The sequence below is a fragment of the Canis lupus genome, chromosome 28 (assembly GCF_048164855.1).
Source record: "Canis lupus baileyi chromosome 28, mCanLup2.hap1, whole genome shotgun sequence".
NCBI classification, from domain to species: domain Eukaryota; kingdom Metazoa; phylum Chordata; class Mammalia; order Carnivora; family Canidae; genus Canis; species Canis lupus.
In genome coordinates, this window is record NC_132865.1 from 38,556,889 (window position 1) to 38,573,069 (window position 16,181).

At 34.4% G+C, this 16,181-nt stretch overlaps 1 protein-coding gene across 11 annotated transcripts in view; it reads left to right on the forward strand.

The window, feature by feature from the left end:
• PXDNL (peroxidasin like) overlaps nt 1-16,181 on the forward strand; it is a 429,120-nt gene that overhangs the window by 317,162 nt on the left and 95,777 nt on the right. For all 11 annotated transcript variants that reach the window (XR_012020205.1, XR_012020206.1, XR_012020207.1 and 8 more), the window contains 3 exons: nt 1,390-1,656; nt 5,561-5,677; nt 8,015-8,173. Coding sequence is in view for 8 of the 11 variants with exons in the window: in XM_072804658.1 (XP_072660759.1) it covers nt 1,390-1,656; nt 5,561-5,677; nt 8,015-8,173 (543 nt within the window). In the remaining 3 variants the exon portion in view is untranslated. The remainder of the gene's footprint in view (nt 1-1,389; nt 1,657-5,560; nt 5,678-8,014; nt 8,174-16,181) is intronic.

Below are 16,181 nucleotides of genomic sequence, written 5' to 3' on the forward strand. Positions count from 1 at the left end.
TCAATTACTATAATAGTTCTTTCCATTTTTCTCTAGCACTTTACACCTTCCTGTAATATAATGATTTCCAAGGTATATTGCAGTTCTTCAGACTATGTGGTATGTCTTCTGTCCTCATAGCTAAAACATAAGCTTAAGAGGAAAGGAGTATCTTGTGCATCTTTATATCTTTTTAGCATTTAACATTTTATCAAGCTTCAGGCATTCAGTATTGTTAAAATTAAGTTAAATCTTGATTGTTGGGCACCTGGGTTGCTCAGTGGTTGAGCATCTGCCTTTGGCTCAGGTTGTGATTCTGGGGTCCTGGGATCGAGTCCCACATCGGGTTCCCCACAGAGAACCTGCTTCTCCCTCTGCCTATGACTCTGCCTCTCTCTGTGTGTCTCTCATGAATAAAGAAATAAAACTAAAAATATAAATCTAGATTGTTGAATTAATTAGATTAAATAAATTTGTTTCTACTCTTAATGGTATATTCATCTCAGAAATTAAGGAGCGCCCCAAATTAAACTCAATAATTAGACATTTTTAACACCCTAGGAAGTCTTTAATTTCTGTTGGAGATTTCCAAGAAAGATGATACTTATATGAATCAATGATTGGAACACCTCATATGGAAGTCTAAATTTTGTATTTACAAAGATACTTAATGGGTCAGTTTGTATTATATTTGCCTGAAAATGACAGAAAATTTGATGATAAATGGCTTAAAAACCGTGTGTGTGTGTGTGTGTGTATGTGCCTGTATGTGCACAGGCACAATTTGTTCATATGCCACAAGCAGTTCAGTAATCTGGACAGAGCACTCACCTTAGCCCAAAGCTCTAATATCTAATGATATCTTTCTATTCCTCAGTCCTTCTCTTTTAGACCTTTTTCTCCCCTTCATAATTTTCACCTCGTGGTCCCAAGTCAGCTCTTGTAACCCAAACTCATGCCCAAAATCCAAGTAGCAAACAGGAAGAAGAGCAATGACTAGTGGGACTGTTCTTTTCCAGTGACAGGTGCCTTCATGCCATTGGCAGAATGGTGTCCCATGATACACTCAACTGCAAGGGAACCTGAGAAGGGGATATTTTTCAATGGGAACATTTGAACAGTTGGCTCCCAAAATTAAAAAAAAATAGGTGGGGACTAGCAGTGTCTATGATATATCGTGGCTTCAAGGGAAGCAGTCTGTTAAAAAAATTACATGTTTATTGTCAAATCTAAATTTAAGATCCCGATGTTTTAGATTTTATTATTTGATAATTTAATGTATGTGCATCACATTTTAGTATAAAGGCATTTTGAAATTAACAAATACTTAAAAACCACAATGTAAAAAAAAATAATAAACCTTCTTAACTGCTACTGGTTGTATTTTGTTTGTTTTTCTCTTTACTTTAGCCAAGCCTAGTTTTATAATCCAGCCCCAGGACACAGAAGTTTTAATTGGCACCAGCACAACTTTGGAATGTATGGCCACAGGCCACCCACACCCCCGTGTTACTTGGACTCGGGGCAATGGTGAGGCCTTGGATGGATCCAGGCACCTGGCTACTTCTGGAGGACTATACTTGAAAAATGTCACCCTGCAGGATCACGGTCAATTTATCTGTCATGCCAACAATAATCAAGGCACTGTTCAAGCTACAGCAAACATAATTGTACAAGGTATGGGAGCAGGAGGTCATGATTGAAATGTTCATGCTGCCACCCTTAGAAAATTATTTTTCAACATAAAAATAGTAATGACATGTAAATTAGCGAAGAGATTTTTGTATTTGCCATTTTTTTTTTTTTACATAATAGAAATTTCAAAACTAATCTGCTTCACATTAAAACTTGATTTTTTTTCACTTCAGGCTTTATCCAAATGCTATAATCAACCATGAGTAACAAAGAGATGAAATCATTTGGCAGCAAACTGTCAAAAGATATTTGTGCTTCAATATACTTTACAGATGTAGGAGAGACACTTCAGATATGAAAGTGAAAATGCTGTGCCCTATGTTCATAGTCACTTACCAAGCTGTCTACTGACATAGCTTGGGAACATGCTGATGGCTTTTATGGGCCTGGGCTGCCTAACAAAAGCAGTAATAAAATTATTCTGAACACCACAACTAATTTATATGCATGGGCATGTAATCCTGTTGTAAAGAACTCGTGTTTTTCTGCTATGCATTTATTCTTAACTGGGCTGTCCCTCCCTTTCTGTTGTGGTGGTTGTGAGTGTGGGTTCAGGTATGTGTGCATGTGTTCTTACACAGGCACTCAACACTCCTTGTGGGCTTAGAGGTGTAGTAAACACGGAATGTAAGTCTTTTTGGAGCAATGCCAAAAGTCCTGTTGCATCCCAAACCATTTTTCATCAGCTGACAAGAGTACAATATTTTACAGTGATACATTTTAAGAGCTTCCTGGAAGCATGAACATTATAATTTACTTAAGAAGTTATATTATTTTACTTAACATATTTGTATGTTATCTAGCAAAAAACCATACCCTTGGAAATAGAACAAAAACAGGTTAGAAACATGGATTTGGGGCGACTTTGGGGCTGTGAATGTGAACTTCTGGAAAGCAGTGGAATTGGCCTCCTGGAAGTCACAGTACTTTATCCATCCTGGGTTTTCAACATTCAATAAATGTTTTCTGAATTGCTTTTGCTTAACACCAACTCTTTAATAGAAATAGATCAATAATTCCTTGTTTCCATTCATACGTATGAGGAAAAAATTGAGTTTCCCCTAGAAATGTTAATACCATGAAAAACATTTTCTATACTCTAAAAAGGTGTAGAAATGAAATTTTTTCTTGAAGATTTGGTAACACCTGGGGGAAATTACTTTTAAGGGACCCAAACCTTATTTTTACACTTTCTTTGTGTCAGGGTTGAGAAATGCTTGCAAAGAAATAGTATTTGAGGCCTTTTTTGCTTGCATTATTTTATATTTAATGTCTGGTATTAAGAAGCATAAGGCCCAATCACAAATTTACACTCTGACAGGTTCCTTTATTTCATGCCGTTCTAGACTTTTGTGTCTTCGCTTCTTGTGTTTAGTTTGCATTTCTGTTTTTTTCATCTGCATCAGTTCATGTCTAACCAAACTCTGACATTTATGGTGCTGTTCATTTCTCATACCACAATATGCTAACGATTTCTTTTTACCAGGCAGTTTCCACTGAAATTGCCATCTGCTTATCTTTTGTCCCTTGTGACTGTGTAGTTGGATTACTTGTAGGTCTGTATGTCGAGATTTTTAATTGGTCTTGAAATGGTCCATTAATCATTCAATACATTTACAAAAGAGGCTTCTTTTATTTGCCTAGTGCATAGACTAAATATTTTAAGATGTACCCTTTTTCTGTCATCTTAACAGATGTCCTATCAATTTTCTTTAGTTCCTTTAATGTCCATTTAAGCCAAGAACACAATTGCCCACAAATTAATTTCCTTCCTAGACTGGCTGAACAAATGATAAAATGGAAAAGAAACAGTTTCAACGAAAGGTGTGAATCACAGGATGGGGCACTTAGATGAAAGGGCTATAGTTACCAATGATGTAAATAAAAATGCTTTTTTGTATGAGGCATCATGGTTTTGTAAAATCCACCAGAACACTTCATCTAAGCACATGGGACTTTAGTATCAGAGGTGATATGATGACCACCATTGTAAGTAGAAGGTCCAGAAATGTCAGCTTATTATTCCTGTTGAATTCCTCCAGCCTACACCACCTGCTTTTGTGATATTTAGCTCTTCTGGGTTTTCTCTCCATTAGATCAAAATTTCTTCACTGAGCTAGCAAACAGGTCATTTTACTGTTAGGAAAAAGTGTAAAGTGATCATTTACTTTTATGTATTTCCTATTTTTTTGGTAAGATTGGTAGTCTTGAATTAAAAATATCATTTTCTATGAGAACATATGAAATATAACAATGCCAGACTTGGATAGTTGTGAGTTTTAGTTATTATTAAAAAGTTAAAGTCAAATTTCCCAACATTTGTGCCTTGACTAAATGACTTGCTGTAATTACTACCTTTTGCTCTTCTGCTGTGTTATGAATCCACTTTTTAACATAGAAATATTTTTGGCCATTTCAGGTCATTTTAGCAATTTAAAAATTTCGTGTAATATTCTGGAAAGAAACATCAGGCCGGGTGAGTGGCCTAAATTCTCACTGTGTCTTTGAGAGTTATTCAGCTCAACCTTCCCCAGCCCGAATTTCTTCATCTGTGCAACATGGAACCTGAGACTGCTGATCTGTGGCCTATTTTCCACCTTGACTTTTCTAAGACATCTAAGATATCTTGCAGACATTCCTGAGGGATTTCATGAATTTGCATGACCTTATAATTTTTCTTTTTTTAAAGATTTTATTTATTTATTCATGATGGAGAGAGAGAGAGAGAGAGAGGCAGAGACACAGGCAAAGGGAGAAGCAGGCTCCACGCCGGAAGCCTGATGTGGGACTTGATCCTGGGACTCCAGGATGACGCCCTGGGCCAAAGGCAGGTGCCAAACTGCTGAGCCACCCAGAGATCCCGAATTTATCTTTTACCATTGTTTATCCTAGTGCCTTACTTAGAATTGAAGATTTTTAAAAGTCTTTATTACTTGCATACAATATGAAAGCTGAAACAAATACAGTTTGCCAAATATTATTTATTTTATCATGATTTATCTTTTTCTAAAGATTTATTTATTTATTCATGAGAGACACAGAGAAAAGGCAGAGACATAGACAGAGGGAGAAGCAGGCTCCTCACAGGAAGCCCGATATGGGACTTGATCCTGGATCCCAGGATCACAACCCCAGCCAAAGGCCAGCGCCCAACCACTGAGCCACTCAGGCATCCCTATCATGATTTATCATGATTATAAATCCAGATGGTGAGAAAAGCAAAGAGGGGGTTAGTACAAAGATGGAACAGCAAGGAGAAGGGGTCAGGTTATCTCAGAAAGTTGTTTTGAAAATTTCATCACTTAGGAATTATTGGAGATTACCATGCCCTTAAATGGTCATATAGATTTGTTTTTCACTCTAATAAAAGAGTCATGAATAGATTATATAACTGTATATGCAGCTATTTGCTATTTAAACAAATTCAATTGTAAAATATCTGAATGTTTGGAACTCTTGGAATTTTGACTTAAATGTGACTTTTTAAAAGGTATCTTATCACTTGTTATAGAAAGCATTTTTTTTCCCTGAAATTAATGGAGCAATTTGTTTCAAATTGTATACTGTATCTGAAAGTTTGGAGGCAACAATTTTGTTAATGGCTCAAATAAAATTTGTAGTTTTATTTAAACTCTGAAGAAGGTTCCATAAGGTTTAGAAATAATTCCTTCTTACTATCGCTTTTCTGCTTTGCAAACCAGATATATATTTTTTTGTTTTTTTTGAGAGCAGGCACAAGCACCTACACATTCTAAATAGCTTTTGGGTAAATAATTGGAAACAGTCTCTAATTAAGCAACATATTTAAACATATTTCCTTGTTTCTTTACTATGAACAATTTATAGAGTAATTTTTAATATTGATATAATTTTTCATTCTATTTAGCTCCTCCACAATTCACAGTAATCCCCAAGGATCAAGTGGTGCTAGAAGAACATACTGTAGAATTTCTCTGTGAAGCTGAAGGCAACCCACCTCCAATAATCGCCTGGACCAAAGCAGGTATTAGCATATCCACCAGTGACTGTGGGAAGAGATAAATACCTTCTTTATTATGAGATATAAAAAACAGTTCAAACTAATTATCATAGGTATATTGTGGACATGAAAGCATCACACAAAACATAATCTTTGAATTAAATATGTCATCATAATTTCTGTTATGTGTTAAGTTTCAACATTTGAATATGTGGCCTTCCTCAGATAATCTGTCTGCAACTCAGTTTCCTGATTTTGTTTTTTTTTTTTTTTTTAGTTCAGTCATCCTCCCACCCACCTTCTCTCTGGCAACCACCAGTTTGTTCAGTTTCTTGATTTCTAAAATAAAATTATTGGACAGTTAGTGGTTTTAAAGATTTTTAAAGTGGCAGAACTCTCTCTTAATACAGAGTAAAATTGTAATTGCAGTGAAATTAACCATCAGTAAGACCCCAGCATGTTAGGTGGGTAAAGACAGCTGCTGTCTTGGATGCTTTTTTGGGGGGCACCTGGGAGCCTCTGTCAGTGAAGCATCTGCTGCTGGCTCAGGTTATGGTCTCAGAGTCCTGGGATCAACTCCACATCATGCTCCCTGCTCAGTGGGGGGAAGCATTCCCCTCTCCCTCTGCCCCTCCGCCCACCTGTGCTCGCTCTCAAATAAATAAATAAAATCTTTAAAAAAAAATGAGGAATGCTTTTTAAAAAAGATTTGTTTTAAAGATGTATTTATTTATTTATTTGTTTGAGAATGATACAGCACAGAGGGAATGGGAGAAGCAGACTGAGCAGGAAGCCCAATGTGGGGCTCAACCCCAGGACCCCGAGATCATGACCTGAGCCAAAAGGAGATGACGAGCTCAGTGAGCCACCCAGGTGCCCCTAAAAGATATATTTATTTGAGAGAAAGAGAAGGCTAAAGGGTGTGAGTGGAGGGAAGACAGAAGGTGGGAATCTTCAAACTGACTTCCTGCTGAGCAGGGAGCATTAAAGGGCTGGGCTCCATCTCAGGACTCTTGAGATCATGACCTGAACCAAAACTAAGAGTTGCTGGCTTAACCAACTGAGTCACCCAGGTGCCAAGAGAACTGCTGTCTTTTAAGTGTGGTGTGGTGCAGGGTGCATGCGAGGGGCCTAGCACTTTCCAGTGATCCCTGGGGTATAAGAGAATAAGGTCTACACTATGCGATGAGAGCTCCTCTAAGATTTCTATGGTCTTGGAATTGCTAACTTTTATATTAATTCAGGTAACTAGGTTAAATTCTAAACACATCAACATTTATGACTTTCTTTTGGCTAAAATTTTTGCTCTCATCTTTATAAGAGTAGAGTGGGTAGGAGATGAACTTTGAAGCCAGAAATCCAAGATTCACATCTCCCTCCTACATTTACTAGTTGTATGAGCTTGGGCAAGTAAGTTAACTGTGGTTTTATCAGAGTTGCCTTATCTATATGCCAGGAGTGACAATAATGGTTGTGGGGATTGTTTTGAATGTATTTATACTATAAACATTTAGAAGAGTATTTATTTCATTTGTGTACATAGTTATTAAAGGTTAACTATTTGTCTTTGACATAGATTGTCACTGAAATAGTTGTCACTGAAATAGTCCATCAACTTGTTAATGGCCACAAGGAGTGTAAACTCAGCATAAGCTCAGATGGGTTAAAGTGCAAGGTTGCCTGGGGGGGGTATGTATGGCTGTGAGGATCAGCAGCCTGAGTGTCACAAAAATGACCATTTTTAAGATGCTGTCTCAGCACCTTAAATGTAATTCCATAATTTTTTATATTCCAAATATTTTATACATATGATAAATGTTATGAAGGTATTTGAAAATCGTATTTAGTAATCATTTGGAGAGGTAATCTAGGAATAAAAACTATTATTTAAAAAAATGAACAAATGCAAAAACAATTCCTCTCCTAGCCAAATTTTGCCGTGTTTGCACTCTATTAGGTAAAAAAATGGGGTGATGAAGCTATATACGTTAAGTGTGGTCGGTTAGCCTGTGCAATACCTCACATGCTCCCTTAGGCATTTTAGCTTATTCTAACAGTAATAAGAAGCCACCATAAGCAAGGGTAGTGTTGGATAAGGTTAGTTTTGAAATTTGGACTCTAACTGTGGAAAATAAAACTGAGGGGGCAAATATGAAGTTGGAGGAATTCATTAAGGGGGCTGACCAGTTCTGCTGGGGGCTGGTCAATATAGTATTAGGAGCAGCTGTCACAGTATTGTGGCATGGAGGATTTCCAGAGAGTTCCCAACCTTTACCCAGCACCAGAAGATAACACAGTTCTAGCGGTCAGTTCTTGAGGCATAACAATGCCATACAGAGTCTTTTCTTTCCCTCTTTACAGGTGGGAAGCTCCCTCAGGAAGGTCTACATACAGTTCTCTCCTCTGGCACTTTGAGAATTGACCAAGTGGCACGTCATGACCAAGGCCAATATGAATGTCAGGCAGTCAGTCCATTGGGAGTGAGAAAAGCGTCTGTCCAGCTGACTGTAAAACCCAAAGGTAATGTGTGCTGTGATTGGGTTTACACACTTGAAGAGTGCCTCTTCATGTGCTGGGGGGACTTTATTACTTAGGTATTTTTTCACACATTGCTGGGGGAACTTTATTACTTAGGTATGTTTTATTTTATAGGACCTAAGAAATTGCAAATTCGATAATCTTTAAATCAGTCTTTTTCTAAAACTTGAGGATTATATTTCTATTAATGTTAACTATTAATATAATGTTTTCTTTCAAAAAATATCATTTTGTGTTTTCTTACATTTTTTGGAAAGCTAGCTAATTAGCCCTACCTGCAGAGATTAGCTCTCAGATACATTCTCACACTTGATGGTCTGAATTTTGGTCTTATATTGATGTATTTTTTATGCTCAGGGTTATTGGGAATATACTACAGACCTTTTCTTCAGACTCATCATGAAATACAATGCTTTGGTTTATTATAATAGTAACATTCTGGTATGAGGTTGGGTTATTTGTTCATAATTTATTGTTAACTGACATGTTAAAAAAAGAAAATTCAAGGCTTAAATTTTGAAAGATAGTTCCAATGTAAGAATGAAAAGTGGTTGTTATTAGGTACTCTTGAAATTTCTTCTTAGTCACTGGCTTATGTTGAAATGGAGTAACTTAGTTACAATATATAGAAAGTGCCTAAACTTCATTTTTAACATTGTTTTACATTAAATATAATTTCCTGTATTTCTCCATAAATTTTCTATAATTTGTTTTGGTGTAGTAAATCTAAATTCAGAGGTAACACATATTTAGATAAAAGCATATAGAACAGAGACAAAGGTTAGTCAGATGTAGCAATATAAATGTAAAAAGAAATGTTAGTAATGTTTTAAGTGTTCAGTGATGCTGAGACATAGATATAAGATTACATTGCACTAATATCTGTGTGCAATCTAGTATTGGCCCCTTTCTCACTATATTTTCAATATATCAAATGCTTATTATTATTTATTTGATGGAAGTTGAGGTTCTATGAAGAGGAAAAAAGATATTAGGGAAAGTATTCAAATAGCAAGTGAAATACATGGGAAGATTTGAAAACACTATTGAAAGATGAAGGGAACTGTCATGCCCTTGGAAAATCCCATTTCTTTGGTTCATCCTTTCTAAGAGGAAATGTTGAAATCTGCTCTGCAGAATGTTTAAAACTGTTTAATTGGTTCTCAACTAATTCAACTAAAATTAAAAATGCTAATATAAAGACCTCCTGATTTATAAATTATTTTAAAGATTTATTTATTTGAGAGAGAGAGAGAGAGCACTCATGGTAAGGAGGAGAAACGGAGAGGCAGAGAGAAACTCAAGCAGATTCTGCATTCAGCAAAGCCTGACTTGGGGCTTGATTTCATTACCCTGAAATCACAGTCAGATGCTCAACCAACTGCACCACCCAGGCACCCCTACATTAATATATTTTTTAAAAGGAGTTTATATTAAATCAATACATTATGGTCAAATAAAATATAGCATTAAGATGCTGAAGTTAATGGTCTTAGCTTTGTCCTCTTTTTGTCCCATTGTTACATCCTTCCACCTAAATAGACTTGCTCCCATTGACCTTCTAGATCTCAACTTAGAAGCATGCTCCTTCTCCAAGGATTTCTCCACTCTCTAAGATATTTTAAGGTGCCACTATTGAAATTAATATTAGAATATATAATTTAATCTAATAGTTGACATATATGGAGGAATTTGATAAATTTATAAAATATCCATAACTAAGAAAATATGATTAGCAATAGGCACAAATGTAGAAACAAACAAAATTTTTAATGAACAGAGAGCCTTACAGGTTGAATGTACACTATGTGAATGGAGTGGGAGAGAGGGCCATATAGAGGAAGTGATTAGGATGATTGGTTGAGTTAGAATGTATCAGAGCTTGACTATACTATGGAACTTTCCAATTGTTGGCCAGATCAGTTATGTAGAATATTAATCAGCCCAAAATGAATAGGTAAATGTTGGAGTAAAAAAACACTAAAAATAAGAAACCATTAGATCTATGACATGCCAACTGATGTGTTAGGTGACCTGAACGTCCATGACAGTGGGATTGGAAGAGTTAATGAATTCAAGTAAACATATAACAAGTGGAACCATTTTATCTCTGAAATTATTAACAATTTTTTACCAATAACTACCCCTACAGTATTTTGCAGAACCCATTTTGTGTGTATTGAAGTGTTTCTCAAAGTGTTCTCTGGATTGTCAGTGGAGGAAATTTCCAATTTCATGGGGGGGTTGTAGGTTAAACTATCTCATAATAATATCAAGATCTTATTAGCTTTTTCTAATAGGTTGACATTCGCATTGATAGTATCACAATAATAGTGGGTAAAAGTGCTAGAGCCTCAGCATAAACCAAAGCAGTGGCACCAAAGTGTACTAGTAATTTGTATATTCTTCTTTTGCAGTGGGGAAAAGAAAGTAATTTTATTTACAATGTTATTGATAAAACAGGGGGAAATACTACTTTTATTAAATCTTAGCCCTTTAGTAGATGCATCATGAAAGCAATTGGCAAAAAGAGACTATCAGTTGTCAAACTATGATGTAGTATCAAAGATTTTTAACAATTATCTGAAAAAGCTTTTAAAATATCCCTACATTTTACAAATACTTATCTTTGTGAGGCCATATTTTACTCATATACTTCAACTAAAATGACTAATTGCAGGAGATTGAAACTCAAAGCAGTTATTCAATTATTGAGATTTGCAAAAGTAAAATAATATGCCACTCCACTCACTACTTTTATTTTTGGAAAATTAATTAATGTTCATAAAATTTTTTTATTTATCTGAAAATTGTACGAATATATAATTGTAATTTTTGAATAAGTAAATACATTTTAAAGTTCTTTGATTTAATTTCTAATACGGTGAACATAGTTACATATAGCAAACATAAACAAAAGCTCTTTGAGCTTCTCAATAATTTAAGCATAATGTTCCTAAGATTAATGTGATTGATTAACATTCATTTGTTGGATCTTCTTTTCCTGATTTCTAGATCTTTCATTTTTCTTTCTAATCCCTTTAAACTTTTTGTTGCCACATCATTTTACTTGCCTTTCTCATGTCTACCCTTTATGTACCTTGCTGTATTTTCAACAGTGTGTATTCATTCACTCCGGAGACGCTTCTAACCTTTAGCTATGCAATAGTTTTATTTTTTTCCACTAATATTTTGCTCAAGTATATGCAAATATATATAAAAATTGGATGAAACTCATAATTTTATAGAAACATATAATTAATGAAAACTAATTCCAGAAGAGATAGAAATATAAATAGAATATAGTAGGAGAGAAAAAAGTTGCCAAAGATCACAGCAGTGCACATACCCAGCTGTTACTCTCTGGCATAGCTGAATAGATTGTTAATTATCCTGAATATTACACTTGCAAAAGAGCACCCTCCGATAAGAGAATGTGGCCATGTGGTTTCCCAAGGAAAATCATCACATCTACAAATAACAAAAATTCTAACACCATTTAGGTTGTTTCAGGAATTAGAAAATAATAAACACTCTAAAAATATTTTTAGTAAAACAAACCTAAGCTTCATAATAAATTCTAAGAATTCATTAAAATATATAAGGGAAAAACTATCTTGTGTATCTATGCAAAAAAAATCTAGTAATGTAAATAAATAAATATAATTATAAATCCTAAAGAATCCAGTGGCATATGAAAACATATTTGTCCATAATTAAGTGGTTTTTATTCCAGAAAGTCAAAGATAGTGCAATAATAGGAAAGCTATTAATATACTTTATCATATTAATGGATTTTAGAAGAAAAATCAGGATTCTTGCCATAAATGCTAAAAAAGGCATTTGATAAAATTCAACATTTATTATAATTAAAAACTCTCAGTTAATATAGATCTGAATAGACATTTCTTCAACATGATAAAATAGATTTACATACCTGGATTTTTTGCATAGATATACAATATAGTTTTCCTTTTTTTTTTTTTTAAAGATTTTATTTATTTATTCATGACAGACACAGAAAGAGAGAGACAGACAGAGGGAAAAGCAGGCTCCACACAGGGAGCCCAACGTGAGACTCGATCTGGGGTCTCCAGGATCATCCCCCAGACTGAAGGTGGTGCTAAACCGCTGAGCCACTGCAGCTGCCCGACAGTTTTCCTTTTATATACTTTAATGAATTTTTAGGATTTGTTATCAAATTATGCTTGCTTTACTGAATTCATTAGCCAGAATCCTGCTTAATAGAGACATGGTATAAATATTTTCACTAAGGAAAGGTTTCTGCTGTCAATACTGTCAATTAATAGAGATTTGGAGAGACAAATCATTTCAATAAGCCAAGAGACACAAGAAAGAATAACCAAGAAAATTCTGAAAAAACTATAATTAAGGAGGACTTATTATACTTAAATTATAAAGCATATAATAAAGCTACATAAATTAAAACAGTAACAGTACATTAAAACAAAATATCTAATCTACAAATTGATTCCCTTTCATATGGGAATGTCATGGTGAAAAAGACGCCATTTCCTTTGAGTGAAGAAGAGATAACAATTCAATAAAATTTGGGGGAATTACTGAGTAGACACATAAAAATTAACACTGGGTACATATGATGCAGATTTTGTTCTGGAGAGTAAGGAAGTTTATGTGCCTGGCCCTTCTTGAGATCTGTGTCATAGCCTCTTCCACACACATCTCTACTAGATCTTCTCTGCTTTATGTAGCCCCCCTCCAGCTTTTTTTTTTTTTTTTTTGGTGGAGTGGACTTTAGTGCTTTCCTAATGTTACTGAAAACGAATGGTAGTTTTATGAACAAAACTAGTAGTACATTTCTGTTTCTCATCCTCCCTGTTGCCAGTGGACCATTTTTTTAATAAAAAATGGAAATGCCACCCTTATGTCCCCAAACCACAAGGCTCCACCTCTTTTTTTTCAATACTTAAATCTCACAATGTATAATGCCCACAGTTCTTTTCCTGGCCTTCTCTCAGTACAGGCTGGAGCAGGTGACTGCAGTAGGTTGGGGTGTCCATCTGAGTGTAGGGAGTGGGAAAAGACAAGGTTTAGTTTTTTGTATACTTACTTCTTTTTAATTCAATTCTTCCTGCCTAGAGATGGCCAAGAAGGAGCAGAGAGAAAGGGACAGGTTCACTGATGGGAAGCCAATGGCAAGATGGCTCTCTCCTTTTTGTTGCTGCTAGGTCTTGTCTGATCCTCAAGGTCCTCTGCGTGGCTGGTTCTCCAGCATCATATGAATATTATTCAGAGATCATATCAAGATTCCCCTACTGCTTATTTCCCTGGACCCAGCTTCAGCATGTGGCCTTTTATTTTTTTTTAAAGAGTTTATTTATTTATTTATTTATGAGAGAGAGAAAGAGAGAGGCAGAGACACAAGCAGAGGGAGAAGCAGGCTCCATGCAGGGAGCCCAATGTGGGACTCATCCCAGGTCTCCAGGATCATGCCCTGGGTGAAGGGGGCTGCTAAACTGCTGAGCCACCCCGGGCTGCCCAGCATGTGGCCTTTTAACCTTAATTGTTTTTTCTCACAGCTGATTATTCCAAAGCCCCTGCTGATATGGTTTCCTCATTCAATGGGTAGTTCACAGTAGTGGTATTATTGTTAGAGAGGAAAGGCAAATCACCTATATCAATTAAATTAACAACAGGTTTTGGGACATGTAGGTGGCTCAGTGGTTGAGCATCTGCTTTCAGCTCAGGGTGTGATCCTGCGGTTGCAGAATGAAGTCCCACATAGGGCTCCCTGCATGGAGCCTGCTTCCTCTCTGCCTATGTCTCTGCCTCTCTCTCTCATGAATAAATAAATAAGATCTTAAACAATTAACAATAGGTTTCATATCAGGAGTAACAGAAGAAACAAGATGTTGGAATCAAACCTTCAAAGTAACTTAGAAAACATAACAGTAAATCTGGTTTTATATAACTATCAATCTTTCAAGAACAGGGCTCAATAAAGATATTTTCAGTAAACTGAGAATGTTTGGCAACTATAATACTACTTAATGGAAATTTCTAAAGGAAATTCATAAAGAAAAGAAAGATCTTAAAAGAATGATATTCAAAAAAGAATCAAAGGTGAACAAAGAAACAGCTGAATATATAGGTAATATTATAATATTTTCTGCATCAAATAGTAATAATAATAATTGTTATGATGTGACACTAAATAAAAACCACATAATTAAATACTACCTAACAATGGAATATCAGTTAGGAAAGTGATTATTGGAATAAAGATAGTTATAATATTCTTATATATCTCGCAAAATATCAAGGGTAAGTGGCAAAAATAAAAAAGATCTGGCAATAAGTTTCAAATCAGGAAAGTGAAAAAGGTGGAGTTAGAAAATCAACTAATTATTTAAATAAAAATAAAAGATAAGAAAAGAATTTTAAAAATTCTGGCAGTTATTTTGCAGACAAATTCTCTAAATACTCTAAGATCAATTCAGCCTTATAAAAACTATTACAGAAAATAGAACAGGGAGTAGTTCTCAACTTTAACTAATAAAGAATACTGTGAGAAAAAATTCAAAATAATCTCTATAGAAAATAATGACCAACTGAATCCGATGACATTAATAGATTAATGGAGGACAAATTATGATATTAATAAATAGATAAGGACAAAACTTTTCATTAAATTTATCACCTATTCATTATTAAGAAATGATCTTAGCCATATGGAAATAAACAACTAAACTGTTTTCTACTAAAAAAGCTTTTTATAGATAATATAGATAACATTTTTTAAAATGCTTTTCAAGATAAAATATTACAAATATTTCCTTTGGGAATAGAAAGAAGATTGCATTTACTCAACACTGTAATGGATGGTCCTTGCCTGTGCAAAAAGAAAATAAATATAAACAAATGTTATGAATTTAGAAAGAATAAATATGATTTTATTATTTCTTTGTAATAGAATTTTCCTCATACATAATTCAGAAATATTTACAAATATACTATCAGAAACAATAAAAGTTTACCACGATCATTAGTTGACATTAATAAATAAAAATATTTTTCTTTCTACAAGTCAGTAATGAAGAGAATACCTAATCTTATTTTTAAAATATACCTATAATATACCTATAAGATATACATACATATAATATTTTAAAAAAATAATACCTCTTAAAATAGCAAGAAAGTATAAATTAGTATAAATTAGTTAAAAATAAATCTAACATTTTGTTGACTATACATACAATATTGTACTGCATATGTGTAGAACTTCATCTTGCTTAACTGAAACTTTATGGCCTTTGATTAGTAACCAATAATTTTTAAGACGGTGGATAAATGTTGAGTGTCTTTACCACAATAAAATGAAATTTAAAACAAATAAATAAATCTAACAAAAGATGTGCACAGCTTGTAGGAAAAAAAATGCTGTTGGAAGAAATTGAGAAGATAAATCCCCCTGTAAAGACGTTAGTCCTTCCAATGTTGATTTTTAGTCAATGCAATTCCCGTGTAAATCTTGGAAGGGTTTTGGTAGAAAATGAAAGGTTAATTAAAATGAGTAAATATTTAAGAATAACTAAGATAATCTAATCTAATAGCAAGATGTTATCAATCTGTCATAATTAACATATTGTGTTTTTGGCATGAGATTGACAAATTGACCTATGGAACAGAAGGAAAGACGTTACTCATTACAGTGGTGGCACTGCTCCCTTGTGGAAAGTAGATCTCAATAAATAGTGTTAGGCAACTGGTCACAGGGAAAACATGAAATGATATCTTCACTTTATACTCCAAAATCAATTCCGGATTAAAAATTAATATTAAAAAACAAATATTTAAATATTTCTGAATTAAAAAATAAGACTTTTATAATAGTAGCACAGGAGGATTTTTTTTAAAAATTTTATTTATTTATTCATGAGAGACATGGAGAGAGAGAGGCAGAGGGAGAAGCAGGCTCCATGTAGGGAGCCCGATGTGGGACTCA